The 15,416-nt window shown below is 39.2% G+C and overlaps 1 protein-coding gene across 14 annotated transcripts in view; it reads right to left on the bottom strand.

Annotated features, from left to right (window-relative positions):
• Window positions 1-1,872: 1,872 nt before the first annotated feature.
• Window positions 1,873-15,416, bottom strand: part of LOC121287648 (polypyrimidine tract-binding protein 1) — a 35,786-nt gene continuing 22,242 nt past the window's right edge. For 7 of the 14 annotated variants that reach the window (XM_041205590.1, XM_041205592.1, XM_041205599.1 and 4 more), the window contains 8 exons: window positions 14,219-14,293; window positions 13,774-13,800; window positions 12,959-13,110; window positions 10,058-10,091; window positions 9,543-9,635; window positions 5,942-6,158; window positions 5,534-5,611; window positions 1,873-5,431 (listed from right to left, as the gene is read on the bottom strand). In XM_041205590.1, the coding sequence (XP_041061524.1) occupies window positions 5,299-5,431; window positions 5,534-5,611; window positions 5,942-6,158; window positions 9,543-9,635; window positions 10,058-10,091; window positions 12,959-13,110; window positions 13,774-13,800; window positions 14,219-14,293 (809 nt within the window). In that variant the 3' untranslated portion in view covers window positions 1,873-5,298. The remainder of the gene's footprint in view (window positions 5,432-5,533; window positions 5,612-5,941; window positions 6,159-9,542; window positions 9,636-10,057; window positions 10,092-12,958; window positions 13,111-13,773; window positions 13,801-14,218; window positions 14,294-15,416) is intronic. The other 7 variants (XM_041205593.1, XM_041205596.1, XM_041205595.1 and 4 more) reach the window with 2 other exon arrangements.

Genomic DNA, 15,416 nt, shown 5'->3' with positions numbered 1-15,416 from the left:
GGACAAAGTTGAAGACTGGGTTCGATGAGAAATTGTGAATTGGTCAATTCTGTGGCAATGCTTCAGTTTTGCCAGAACCAACTGGACCATTTAATGAGTTTAATTTATTAAAGGAATAGGATAAAGGTCTCTAGGTAATCTGTACCATCAAGATTGTCATGAACCTAGTTTAGGAGATTCTGCAGGTGTCCCATTTGGGTACTGATTGTCTTCAGGGGACTTGGATAGTAAAGTTACTGTTGTCAATGACAAGGACCAAATCCATCCAGTGAGAAAGAGAACAGGTTCCAGAGACAGAGCTTGAAAGACAGATTGCACTTGGTGCCACATTCGTGCAGAAAGTAGTACAAATGATCAATCTTGCTGAACACTTGTAATATTTTTAGTGCTTAATTGGAAATTCTCAGTTCAATTTGATCAAAGGCAGAGAATTAACAATTGCAAAGCCTAAAATTTTTGAAATGGCAGGTGCTCTCTTCAGGTATCCTATTGAATGAATTAGTTTCAGCAAGGTGGAAGATGTAGATAGGTTAACTGATATCTTGCAGAAATGACCTTGGTTTTTCCTTGATGCTACCTACTGCAAATGTTAAACACTCCAAGGCTTTATTTGCAATTGTGGACAAGGAATGAAAAGTTATTGGGGGGGTAGGCAGGGATGTGGGGTTGAGGTTAGTCAGATCAGCCATGATCTTATTGAATGGCAGAGCAGACTCAAGGAGCTGAGTGGCTTACTCCTGCTCCTAATTCATATGTTTGTACGCCCTCAACTATGCTTTCAACTGGTCACAGATGAGACCTTCATGGTCTGTGTGGCTGCTGTTAACTGTTACAATTAAGCTCAAAATTTAAGGACTATCTACAATGTTCATGCTCCACATTTAGCCAAACAACCAGAATTGAAGTTTTAAAAAATCTTTTGCCATGTTCAACGAGTGGCCGATTAGATCAGTTGACCTCAAGTTGGTTACCATCTTGTACAATTAGTTCATCCGTGTTTAGGGTAAAACTACAGAATGACCAAAATTGAGACCAGCCAATGAGGGTTCATGCAGACAATATCTTAATGGATATTGCAGTCAGAATTAGAAACAATAATCCATTAAGTGGATTATTGCTGTTTTGCAGCTGGGGTAACACATGTATCCACTATGCTAACTTGGTTATTCACTCCTGTATCAACTCTGTACTTAACTAGTTGCTTGCTCCTCAGTGATAGGGAAGCTCATTGCACTAACCCCCTTGACTTGTTTTGAGACATGAAGCAAAATGGAAAGCAAGGCAAATGAGGATGGGGAGAGAAAGGAACACTTTACCTGCACTCGCCTTAGTTTGCAACTAAATTCTGAGGTAGGTCATCAGATAGATGCAAAATTTACTATTTAACAAACAGCAGAGTAGAACCAGACTAGTTTAGTACTCCAATAACAGCTGATCTGTCAAACTTGTATCCTATTTTGCAGTTAGGCTGAGTCACTGGCTGATGCTACTTAGCAAACAACCAGGGACATTCACACTGAACTGGCTTCAAAATAACTAGCAAGGTGAGCATGTTGAGTGAGGGATACAGTGTGCATGTGATACGGTTGGTTGGGAGGAGAGGAAAAGGTTAAGGTATTTTATTATAAAAGAACATTGTTTCTTTAGATCAAGTAGGGCTAGAATTAAGATCAAGTAGGACTGGAATTAAATTGCAAGAATAGCAACCAAGTGAAAACAGAAAACTGTTTAAACAGAAACAGCAATGCAATTTCTTCCAACACGGGACAGTTAAAATAAGCCCTTAGTAGCTGTGATGATAGTTATAAATAGTAGACAAGCTGAAACATTTAGATAAAAGGAACAGCAATCAGACACAAAAAGGTCAGAAAATAAAGAATGAAGCAGTTTATTGAAGGTGCAAGTACTACATTGGCCAGAGCTGTTAATGGTTGTAAAAGAAAATTGCATAATCTGAAATGGTGGTACACTGGTGAATGTATTCATACAGCTACAAATTCATTAGAAAATTATTTTAATCATCTCTTTGCATTACAAACATTCTTCTCAATAGAAGAGGAATTGTTTTCTGAAAAACCCTTTTACATATGAAACCTGACAGCTGTTTTTTTAATCAAAATATACAAGACAATGCTTCCATATAAAAACCGGTTTTGTTCCCCTTAGCCTCTCTAGGTAAAAAAGTTATGAATATTTACACCTTTTTTTCAAACATTCTTTACAGCTGAAAAGAGGGAATATTTTAAAGAAACCAAGGACAAAAATAGAGGTGGAGTTGTATTCTTGTTTGAAAACTGCATACATTATGTAGGCAGCACCTCCAACAGTTTTAAAGGAACACAGATTGAATCCAGCGGTGAATCCCCTAAACATACAACTACAAATCACTCTAGGTGCATAATGCATTACGATCACCACATTTGAGGATTTGAAGAGGAATAGCAAAACGTGAAGAACTAAGACTTCGGAAGGCACAACAACTTTGGTCCATGAAACCCTGATAAAAACTAAAAAAAAAACCATTAAGCAGTTGACATGTGTCAATCTGAACATTCTGTTCTTAAAGTAAACTATTGCTCATTAATTAGTTTAGGCACAAGATCACTAACATGGTCATTAATGAGCACTCATACACAAGATCAAGTCAAAAGTGTACAAATATTCATTATGACTCCAGCATTTAGCTCAAACTATGGAATGTTTGGGAAGTGGATCTGAAGTATTTTCTTTTCATTATTCAGAAGGAAAAAGGGGGTGTGTTACATTTGGACAATAGGAAAACCATGAATTGTCAGCAAATAAGATTTGGTTTAATCCAAGTGCTAACTGCTTTTAGGAGTGGATGTCAAGAGTATTAGACTGTTTCAAAAAGGTGTCGGAACTCAGTACATACTAGAAGGGCTTGAAAAACTACAAAACCAATTCTCCCCTTGTCAATTTGCTAAGCTACGCAAAGTGGAAGCGTCTTTTTCTGTCCAAAAGTAAGGAAACTACCTCAGTTATAAGGGCTGCTGTGGCAATATCAACAAATTCTTCCCCACGGACACTTGTACAGGCCTGTAATTACACAGGTCAGACTGAAAGCCACATCTGTAAATAAAAATAACTTTCTCCACAGAAGTAAAAATCATCTTACAGGTAGCTTGAGAACTCATTGTTCATTAGGAGACCACGTGACTACCCAGGTATTTATTTCAGTCAGCAAATGGAACACTATCACACATCTCTGTGCAGACTTCTACCTTCCAGGAAAGGCACAATTTTCCTCCCACTGTGCTCCTGCTAGTTAACCTGCTGAATCATAGTCAAAAGGAAACTCTGGTAAAAAGGTTAAGAGCTTGATTGTACTCATAACTAATGCCTTTACTGCATTAAGTGCATCAATAGAGTACTTGCACATAGACCCAATATCTAATGCTTAACAAAGGGTTACAAGTAGCCAAATCATCGCCACCTTGTACAGGGACAGAAGCTTCAAGTACTGTACTGAGCACTCAATACTGTAAGAACCTCTTTGTCAATGCTGTACTCATGCATAAGGGAACAAGGCAGGGTAAAAATGGAATGAAATACTTGGTGGCAAAAAAGACAGATCAACAAGACAAATCTGTTCTCATTTGAACCCAGAAGGAATATACAAATCAAAAAGCAAAAAGAAAATGAAAGCAAATTACCAAAGACAGCATAAAAAACGTAACTGCACACCATGCCAGAATTTCAGCTGATACATCAATAAAAATCAATAAAAAGGTGACATATGACAGGACATTGACATCATGTCAATCTCACTTAAAGGTGTACAGAGCAGAAATTTCAGCTCAAAAACTGATTAAAATCAAAAATCATACTAAACAAAATACAGGTAGAAAATGCACATTCTATGGACTCTAAGATAATAAAACACACCCAACTATAAAATACATACAAGATATTGAATATAGAGGCAACAAGCCTAGGCCATTTAAAATTGGGACTGTTCCTGGTTACCAGACAACTGCATTTTCCTTTGTAAAGGTAGGATAAAATCCTCCTGAGGATATTCCAAGTCACTGACTGGGTTTCTGGGGTAACCAGAGCCCTTCTAGACAAAGCTGAACAGATTCATGTTTCATTACAAATGACACCTGTAGACGAGGCTCGGAGAAGCAAAATAACTGCCCACTCCTACATTTTATTGATATCCACACAATTGGCTGTGCTTCTTATTCTAGGTTGATTCAGTGGTATCCAACACAACTGGCGCACAGATGGAAAGTTCGGTTTAAAAAAATACAACCCTATTAAGCCAGCTGAAATTAAATACTGGTGCACTACAAAAATTAAACCAGCTTGTAAGCTGCAGCAACCTTCATATCTACACCGCTTCAATTGGTTAAATGAATATTCAACAACATTGTTCTACACTGGTTGAAAAAAAAATAGATTAAAGGCATGGCCACCAGGCAGTTGATGATAAATAGTTATTTATCCCAAGTGATTAGGAGGTGGGCAAGAGTGAGAGGAAAAAGGCAAAAGGAATGGGATTTGGAAAAAAACAAACTGATATCCAGAAAGCTTGCTGCCCAAGAGTGGTGGTACAATGGCCAACATATCCAAAACCTGAGATTAGATGGATCGACCTGCAAATCAGCATCTTGGATAAAATTGTTAAGGCTACTACATGCCAATTCTGTGTTTCTTCCCTGCCTCCAATAACACCCAATATACCTCCTGCAATTTGGGTAAGCAACATATAAATGAGCAAACAAGCAGCAAAACATTGCTTGAAACAAACCGTAAAGCACATAACCAGAAACAGACTTACAATTTATAAAATGGCCCCTGTTTCATTATAAAGACATAAGGCACAGGATAATCATTTAAATGAAAGTAGAGCATATGCTTAAATTATCCACACATCTGTATTATAGTGGTATGGATACCCAAAGGGGAAAAAGACTTAAAAGGCTTTTTATTACACAACCTGATATTAGGTGCACAGGCTTGGGTGATCCAAGAGAAATATTTGCAACCTGTAAACTTTTAGAAGAGTTTCAAACGCTGAATTAAGAGCGACACTAGCACAAGCCAATCTGCAATAAACGGATTGAAACTGGCAGCATCACTACCATAAAACAGGATGTCATTGCAGTAAACTTCAAAAAGTTTGCTTTTTAAAAACGAACTGTGGTCACTTTTGGGTAATTTCAGCTATGTAGCTGCTTTGAGGTCTAGTGGTGTCTCTGGAACAAGATAATCATTTGTGCCCATAGGCTAGGCAGGACTCCCAGAGAATGGGTGGAAGTCCATGTCAGAGCTTTAAATGGTCGACTTGGAGAAGGAAACCCTGAGGTGATGGTTTTCTCCAAGGTCATGATTATGAAGGTCAATAAGAGCCTGGATTGCTTCTTCCACTGAACTCATCTGGATGAGAGCCATCTTGCGATCCTTCCTAAAATTACAAGGCAAGATTTCAATATTAAAAATTGAGCTAAAGCCCCTCACTATCCAAAAGGCTTTAGAGATAGGAACTAGATCAGAAAATGAAACTTACTGAAAGAACTTGAATGCTTTGACCATGCCAGTTGTGCTCGAGAACAGCAACTTCAGATCTTCTTCAGTAATAGAAGGTCTGGAATAAACAGGTTATCATAAAACACTGCAGGTGGCCCAGTTTAGTTCAATACTCATTTCATTCAATCTGGTTGTTTACCAATTACTAGGTCCAATCTGTACACTACAACTCTCCTTCCAAAACTATGACAGAAAAACTACAGGACTCTACTGGACTGGCCCAAATTTATATATGAGGGGGCAAGAGCAAATTGTCAACCTCCTTCTCAGTGCGAATTAAATGGAGGTTGCCTACCCGTCAAGTGCTCAAGCAACGCCCCGGTATGTTCCATAAATCTGAGCTACATACCATTATTCAGTATCAACTTGCAAAATGTTCAGCACTTACGGAATATTAGAGAGATGGAGGGTAGCAGAAGGAGGGAAGATGTTCTGGAAATTTTTCGACCCAGGTTTCTTGAAGCGATGCAGTGGCGAGCTGCTATAGTCCTTGGTCAGGCCCTGGTCCTCCTGGCCTTCACGGGGAAGCTGCACTGTCTGGTGTTTGGACATGGTTACACGCATTGCCTTTCCATGAAGCCTTTGACCATTCAGGTGGCTCATAGCTAGGGGAAAAAAAACAGGAGTCAATCTCAGGGGTCACAGATACAATTGGCAATGCACGTATGTCAAAGGATAAAACAGACCCTCATGACCACAATTGGTGAGATAATCGTAATTAAATATGCTGCCAGTTGAATATCTCATTTTTTAGCTGGGCTGCTTAGACTTGAGATTTTGATCTATAATAATTTGTTCTATGGGTGAGGGGAGAGGAGAAAATTAGAACAAAACAACTTTATATAATTCCTTTAACATAAAACACAAGTTCCAAGCACTTCACAGGAGCATAATAAAACAAAACTGACACCAGGCCATAGAAAGATATTAGGTCAGGTGACCAAAAGCTTATTCAAAAAGGAGAGATTTTGAAGAAGTGTCTGAAAGCAAAAATAGAGACACATGGGGAAGGAATTTCAGAGCTTAGGGCCTAGGGAGCTGAAGACATGGCCACCAATGGAGGAGTGATTAAAACCAGGGATGCTCACAAGTCTAAAATTAGATGAGTGCATATATTGACGTATTGAGGGACCAAAGGCACACGAGATCCTGGGTTTTATAAAGAGGCCGAAAATACAAAATCAAGTATGAACATTTATAAAATACAGGATTAGCCTCAACTGGAACAGTGTGTAATTCTGGGCACCGCACTTTCGGAAGGGTGTGAAGGCATTGGAAACAGTGCAGAAAAGATTCACGAGATGGTTCCAGGGATAGAGAATATGGAGAGAGAGAAGCTGGAACTGTTCTCCTTAAAGAGAACATCGAGAGGAGATTTGATAGAAATTCCCAACCAGGAGGGGTCTGGACAAAATAGAAAGAAAGAAACTGCTCACATTGGCAGAAGGTTCGAGAACCACGTGACACCAACTTGAGTGGCAAAAGAACCAATGACAACAAGAACAAAAAGCATGGTTAGAATTTGCAATATACTACCAGTGTGGTGGCAGCAGATTCTGTTGTGGCTTTCCAAGGAGGAATTGGATAAGCATCTAAAAAGAAAATAATTGCAAGGCTACAGGGCAAGGGCAGGGGAGTGGACATAGGCTAGTTGCTTTTGCAGAAAGCCAGCACAGACACGATGGCTGAATAGCCTCTTCCTGGGTTGTTACCATTCTTGGGCTTGCATATGCTCCTGGTGCTATTGAACAATTGGGGAAGGAACAGAAAAGCAGAGAGCACTGGATAGAAACATAGAAAATGAGGTCATTCAGCCCTTCAAGCCTGTTTGGCCATTCAATGAGGTCATGGTTGATCCTTTATTCAATGCTGTACTCCTGCACTCTCCCCATACCCCTTGATACCTTTACAGTCCAGAAATCTATTTCCTCCTTAAATTGTTCTGTGGTAGAACAATTCCAGGTTCACCACCCTCTGAGTGAAGAGGTTTCTCATCTCAGTCCTAAATGGCCTATCCTCTATTCTGAAATTGTGACCCCTGTCCTAGACCCTTCCAGCCAGAGGAAATATCATCCCTGCATCCAGTCTGCCCATCCCTGTCAGAATTTTATGTTTCAATGAAGTCTCTTCTCATTCTTCTAAACACAGGCCAAGTTGGCCCAATCTCTCCTCATACAAAAATTCTGCCATCACAGGAATCAGTTTGGTGAACCTTCGCTGCACTCCCTCAATGGCAAGTACATCCTTTCTTAGGTAAGGAGACCAAAATTGCTCACAATACTCCAGGTGTGGCCTCACCAAGGCCCTGTACAGCTGCACTCAAGCACCCTTGCTCCTGTACTCAAGTCTTCTTGCAACGAAGGCCAACATACCATTTGCCTTCTTAACTGCTTGCTGCACCTGCATGCTTGCTTTCAGTGATTGATGTACAAGGACACCCCGGTCCCTTTGTATATTAACATTTCCCAATCAATTAGCAGGTATTATTTAAATGGAATTTTGTTTTTCTTACCAAAGTGGATAACTTCACACTTATCCACATTATACTGCATCTGTCATGTATTTGCCTACTCACTCAACCTGTCCAAAGCACCTTGAAGCCTCTTAACACCCTCCACATTGCTCTCATTCCCACCAAGTTTCATGTCGTCAGCAAGCTTGGAAATATTACATTTGGTTCCCTCACCTAAATCATTGATATATATGGTGAATAGTTGGGGCCCAAACACTGATCCCTGCGTTGCCGCACAAGTCACTACCTGCTACTCTGAAAAAGACCCATTTATTCCTACTGTTTCTTGTCTAATCTCCTCAATTCTCCTCAATCCATGCCAATATATTATCCCCAATCTCATGTGCTTTAATTTTATACACTAGCCTATGTGGGACTTCATCAAAAGCTTTCCGAACATCCAAATACACCACATCCACTGATTATCCCTTATCTATTCTACCAGTTATGTCCTCAAAAAGCTCATGATTTCCCTTCCATAAATCCATGCTGACTTTGTCTAATCTAGGTGATTTCTTTTTTTTTAAAAAAAGTGCCCTGTTATCACATCCTTTATAATAGATTCCAGCATTTTCCCTACTACTCATGTTAGGCTAACTGGGTTTTCTTCCCAACTCCTTTTTTAAATAGTTGGGTTACATTTGCTACCCTCCAATCTGCTGGGACTGTTCCAGAATCCACAGAATTATGGAAGATGACAACCAATGCATTCACTATTTCAATGGCCATCTCCTTTAGTACCCTGGGATGTAGATTATCAGGCCCTGGGGAATTATCAGCTTTTAGTCCATTAATTATTGTTTTAGTAATACTAATTTCCTTCAATTCCTCCTTCTCACTCGATCCTTTGTTCCCTAGTATTTCTGGGAAGATATTTGTATCATGCTCAGGGAAGACAGAACTGAAGCAGTTGTTTAATTGCTCTGCCATTTCCTTGCTCTTCATTATTAATTTTCCTGTTTCAGATTGTTAGGGACCTACACTTGCCTTCACTAATCTTTTTCTTCTCAGTTTATAGAAGCTTTTACAGTCCACTTTCCTGTTCCTTGCACATGTACTCACTCTATTTTCTCCTCTTAACCTACTGATTCTCCTTTGCTGAATTCTAAACTGCTCCCAATCCTCAGGCTTGCTACTTTTTCTAGTAACTTTATATGACTCCTCTTTGGATCTAATACTATCCTTAATTTCTTTCGATAGCTCTAGTTGGGCTGCTTTTCCTGTTGTTTTTGCACCAGAAAGGAATAACCGTTGCAATGCATAGATTCGTTTCTTAAATATTATTTATCTATCCACCGTCATGCCTTTTAATGATCGTTAAAGACACAAAGAGACTGCTTACACAATCTCTTGAAACCAGCTAATTTTAAATGCAAGTATGAAAGAATGCAGTCAACGTTACCAATTTTAATATAAAACCTCTTTTCTCAAGGACAAAGCGCCAGAGCTTTCTTGGCTGATCTGATTAGAGACCTACCCAGTTGAGCTTGGGTGCAGTCAAACATTTGTACCAAGGCATTTTCTTTCTTGTTGAAAAGTATCTTCACACGCTGCACATCACCATACACTCCTTAACAGAAGATACAGGAAGTTAACAGGGGCTATCCATCTACTCAATACCATTAACCAATATGCAACCCAATCATAACCAAAGCTTCAAAAATCATTGTATCCATTTTCTCCTAGTTAGCAAAATTCAGAATTAGGATGCTATGAAAATCATAGCACTCAGGAGAATGAAATTCAGTGTCAGACTAAATTAAAAGCAAAGAAATTACTGAGGTCATCTATACAAGTTTAAAGATTTACAAAGGCATGCAAAGCACCCAAACATGCATTACTGAGCAATGTACACAAATCAAAGAATCAAACTAATGGCAAATTATAGTTGAACTGAAATTATGCATTGAAATAGCAAACTGCAAACTTCAAATATAAAGTTTTCAATAAGAAACAATAAAAACAGATAATAAAGTGCTAACGATAACATACCGAAAAGAATAAAGAGGCATTGGGGCGTAACTCTCTTTAGAAGGACAGCAGAGCAAGGCAGCGGAAGACAGGAAGAGGAAAGGAATCGAGGGAGAACGAAGATGGAACGAATCATCCACAACGAAGGGTGGTTCCCACAGAATGGTGAATTGGTTCATGGATCATGGTTCAAGATGGTTAATTGAGGGGCAGGTTGGTCCGAAGAGCATTGTTGAAGCACAGGAAGCATGGGGACCGTGCAGTCAGTTCACAAAGGAATCCGCATCAAGTTTGGGAAGGGAGAAAGGGATGGGGAAGGGTAGGAAAGAAAAAAGTAGCATAAAACAGGTCAGTACACATGAGAAATATGTAGTGCTCCATCTGGTTGATCAATGCATTCTCTCCATTACTTCACAAAATAAAAAGCTGTATGACTTCACCTAGAGGAACATGCTAAAGGAAAGGGATTAAAATAACGTACGAGAGATTAAAGAGACTGTATTCTTTTACTGCTCAAAGGCTGCAGATTAAAGCCATCTCAAAACCTGAAGTGTACACAAGATTCAACAACTTTTTGTTAAATGCTATCTTACCCTGACCCATATTTAAACCCAAAGGTAATGACTACTTTATATAAAGCCATAGCAGTGTTAAGTGTTACCTACTTAACACTGGATTCAGTAAAACATGAGATTTTTAAAAAATCTCTGCACAGTACCAATTTCCAATATTTAGATGTTTCCAAACCATGTCAATCAAGATAATCTGCTATCCTTGCTCCATTCAGCTAGACTCATCATTCTGGAGCTGGATTTAACTCCAAGCTCAATAGGCATTACTACTTCACCGCCCCCCCCCACCCTCAGCAAAAATCTATTCGCAAGTTAAAGCTCCCCGAGCACACAGGGGCATTCTGCAGATTATAGTTGAACAGCTCTAAAAAAAAAAGTCCCAACAACCTTGGAGCTGGCTAGTGATGCAAATCTCAATATATTTAAATAAAAAGGCTATCATAGACATGCATAATAGTGTACCTAAGTCAGTTATTACACAGCACTCTCTAATCGCTAAATTAAGCTGGATAGAACTGGAGCACAATACTGGACCATACAGAGAAAAAGTTTTGGGAATAGCACATGAATTTACTTCAGTGTGAAAATGCAAAACTCAAAACTATTGCCCCACAAGGGACATAAGATGGCCACTTGCACACAATTCAGAAGTTAGCCAAGATACTAACCTTGAAAACATACTATTCCCCCACCTTTTGGAACGTTCCCAAAATCTTATCGAGCTCAAGTTGCCACTATTCCACCCAATGATGAAAAGCGGCAAAGTTAAATGCTCTATTTAAACTCATATATGCTTTTCAATGCCAATCAAATTTGTTTATCTTGGAAATGAGTTCAACTGACTCAGCAAAACCAAGTGGTTAAGGACAAATTTCAAGTTTAGGAGTGAATTTGTGTTATGAAAATTCAGGATAAAGACTTTCTTGAAATCCTCAAGGCACACCTACCAATTGAATTGAACACAAGTTCAAAAGAGAAGCCAGTTACAAAGAGAAAGGATGCTTTTGCAGCCAGAAACAGTTCACTTTGTTCCTACCTTCCAAAAGAACATAGTGAATCGCAAAATGGTGATAAAGTTACAACTAAATAAGCAGAACTGAACGACAACTGGGAATAAAGTCTAGGACAAGGAGAGTGAATTAGCAGGAAACCCTTCAGAAACCTTGAAAAGGAAACATTGAGGAGGTAAGCACTGTCTGGAAGACCAGTTGTTTGGATCACTAAGTATAATAGGAGATATTTACATGCTGAAACTTCCGAGTTCTAGGTCCAGCTTGAACATAAGCTTATCCTTCAAACTGGAGACACCTGGGACAATAGTTGAAACTGCACTGAGTTAACTAAACCACAAATGCAGAGATAACCATTGCTGGGTACTTGGGTTGGTAATGATAGACACTAGTTAGGCATAATATCACAACAGACAGCATGGCAAAGGGAAAGGAAATGAGGAAGAAAGTGCAAGACAAAAATTGCACAATGTGTTTTGAGCTTTTCTGGTCTGGCATGAGTGATGTAAGTGAGAATTACAAGACTCAAGTCCAGGATAGTCTTAGCACAACTTCCAGATCCCAAAATAAACAAAGCATCCATTTTAAATTAGAAATGTTGGGTTTGTGACTGGTTAGGAAATTTACTGAAAGCCACTAGAGAAGTTCAAGGCCAAATCCCAGTTATATTAATATATGTAATACACAATGATCAGCAAAGTGAACAAACTAAGGACTCAAACCATAGCTTTGTTTCATTCTGTTGCACTCCTACAATTTCTTCTGAAATTAACAGTTAGAAATGATGGCATGCAAAGTCACTCCATCAAAGTGCCTAGCTGAACAACTACCTGTCTTGACTACACTAGGATCATTTTACTGTAATGTCAAACCCAGTGGGGAAAAGCATGGATGCACGGGTACCTGCAAACCATGGGAAACGTGGAGTATGCAGTTTTTTTAATGTGTTAAAGAATAAAAGGATTAGACATTTCTACTGAATACTAACTCAGTGCAACTCTGGCAGGGCTGGAGGTTTGTTTGGGTGGGGAAGGTGCCAAGGAGAAGAGTTAGTGATCTGCCAGAATACACACTTCCTTATTAAAATCCCATATGAGAAATTGAAAATAGTTATAGGTAAAGCTGAACATGGGAGACCAGGGTAAAACAATTGTTTGGGGATATATTTTCATAGCAACTTAAATTGAAGAGAGATAGCCAGAGAAACAAATGTCTAGTGGGAATTTTCATCCCAACTGCTCAAGCACGAGAACTGGAATAGTTTCAGTTAACAGATTTAGAAAAGGGAACTGTGCTTAGGGAGACAAGTAGTACACAAAACTAGGACACACCACACTAACCTCAGGATTCAGATTGCTAATCAGCAGGACAGCGTTGGCTGCAGAGGCAAATCCCGGAATACCAATACGACTGGCTGCTGCTGCAGCTGCTGCAGCTGCTGACGGCATGCTGAGTGGAGCCAATGCCCCATGAACCCCTGGGACGGACAAACCTACAGATAGGAAACTAAAGCCATTAGACAAAACATGCACAAATATTTCATTGGTTTAACTGCATTCACACTGTAATCAGATAGAGTGTGCAGTGTTTAGGTTTAACAATACACTTAACACATTGAAAAGAATTAATACTACCTACATTTACCCACTTCTACGGTTTAAAACTAACAGCAGGTAGACTGAAACCTGACTGCCTCAACCCGAACAATCCTGTCTACTGCAAGCGGAAACAGGCACAAAGCCTCTTAAACGAGGCTACTCACTATAATAAGCTGCATGAAACCGATCAATGGGGAAATGCTTTAGTTGTGTTCAAATAAATAGTATCATTCCTATTAGATGCTAATGGTCAAACAAAGCCAACCATTAGCACAGTAAAACTGCATCTAGTACTCCACACTTGGCCCATTATGTGCCACACAAATGATTCACTCAGAACCACATTTAAGTTTTCCACTAAACAGTTGCAACTGTAAGTACTACAAGTACTTACTGTAAATTTGTTAGTCCAAACCTGAGCAGCACAAATGCCACTGTAAACAAAGCTGTTAGTATAAAATGTTCCCATCAAGTCACAGTATACCATGGCAATAAATAAGGCTTAGAGTCTGAGCAGTGTACATACAGTAATCTGAGTCTATGAGCAGTGTACATACAGTAATCTGATGGATGTTGGAGGAAGTCTGTAGAGACACAAGTTTTCAAGATATAAGCAACTTCGAATTACAAGAGAGATACCTTGGCTGAAGTTTATACTTTAAAAACGACCTCCCTGAGATAACTGAAATAACTAGTGAAATGTAAACTTAAGTCTGAATGTGTAGCTTTCCCAAGACTGGATTTAACTTTCCACTTGCTCAAACATTACAGGTGGATGCAACAAGCCACTTATTATGGATAAGGGCAAATTACTTTCAACAAGCAGCTAAACACTCCTTGGTCCCAAGAGATTTATCTCCAGAATACTGAGCCCAAAACTGCCATGGTTATTCGTAACTCACCAATTCCACTTCAGACTATTCAAAAACATTAGGCCTAAATACAGAAGACTTTGAATACACGAGACTGTTGAAAAATAAAATTCCTGCATTAGCAACTCACCAGCTTGCTGGAAGGCAATACTAGGAGGGAAACCAGCTCCCCCTCCGTAGGGCGAGGAGATGATACCTGGTGCACCTGACAAGAGAACAAGTCTGTCAGTAAGCACTTTCAGTAACAAGAATAGCCTTTACAATCCATCTTTCTGCCTGCACTGCCTCCTGCCAAATTGCCAACGAACTACAAGAATGCTATAGGATTCCACGGATAAACCTTAGCTGCCAACAGACTGATTTCCAGTGCCTAAAGCAAGCATTCCCAAAACACCCTGAAATGTTATTAATGTACAGCAAAAATTCCAACATAGTGAAATTCTGGTTAAGAACACGTTGGTAGGTTTTGGCTTTTCAAAGCACAGGTCAAATGCCACTCAGTTATAGATTTAAAGGTGTGGAAAATTAAACTCAGCTGGGAAAACCACCACTCAATGTTATATTTTGGTCACAGTCCAAATCGCCAGTAGAGTTTACACAGCCAAACAATTATGTTCACACAAGTTATATTAAACTCTCGTGGATTTAATATATTACTGGGTAGCACTGGGCCAAAACCAATATACATAAACTATAAATTGGGGAAGTTCCAATCTGTAAAACAGTTCAACAGAAAGACAGCTAACCAAACAATTACATCTCATTACAGTGTGCAAAGTAACACCAATCAAATTATTGTGTCTTTGCTTTGGCACAGGTGAAATTATGTGCTATCATCCAGCTTTGTAGTCAAACACTGGGATTAATCAATACACCTGATTTATCAGCTTGGTGTCAACTGAACTCTTGCCAAATCTTCATATTGGACATTAATAAATTACAACTTATACAATTCTCAGTTCCAGTGGAATCTAGTCATCTCAATTTGCTCTTTCACTAACTATTGATTATGAGTAGACTTCAATGGCTAAGCACTGCAGCAAACTTAGCTATTGGTCTACACAGTTAGTCAATCTCATGTTGGAATCCCTGCAAATCCAGCTCTTCAGGCTAATTGCCAAATGGAACCTGGCATTTTTTACTTTATAAATACTGCCTTCAAATCATAGTTGCTACTGCGTGTTCTGAAGCATAAGCCAACAGCTGCGAGGTAAAACTCAGCAACACTGACAGTGAGAAAACATCGTCCCATACACAATGGCTTTCAGCAATTAACCAAGTGCTTTAAATGCAGCTTCAGCTCCAATAGCCATGTTATGAAATAATGA

Source organism: Carcharodon carcharias, chromosome 14 (genome assembly GCF_017639515.1).
Source record: "Carcharodon carcharias isolate sCarCar2 chromosome 14, sCarCar2.pri, whole genome shotgun sequence".
NCBI classification, from domain to species: domain Eukaryota; kingdom Metazoa; phylum Chordata; class Chondrichthyes; order Lamniformes; family Lamnidae; genus Carcharodon; species Carcharodon carcharias.
Note: the sequence above shows the minus strand (reverse complement) of the source record. Positions and strands in the feature narration are given on the sequence as shown.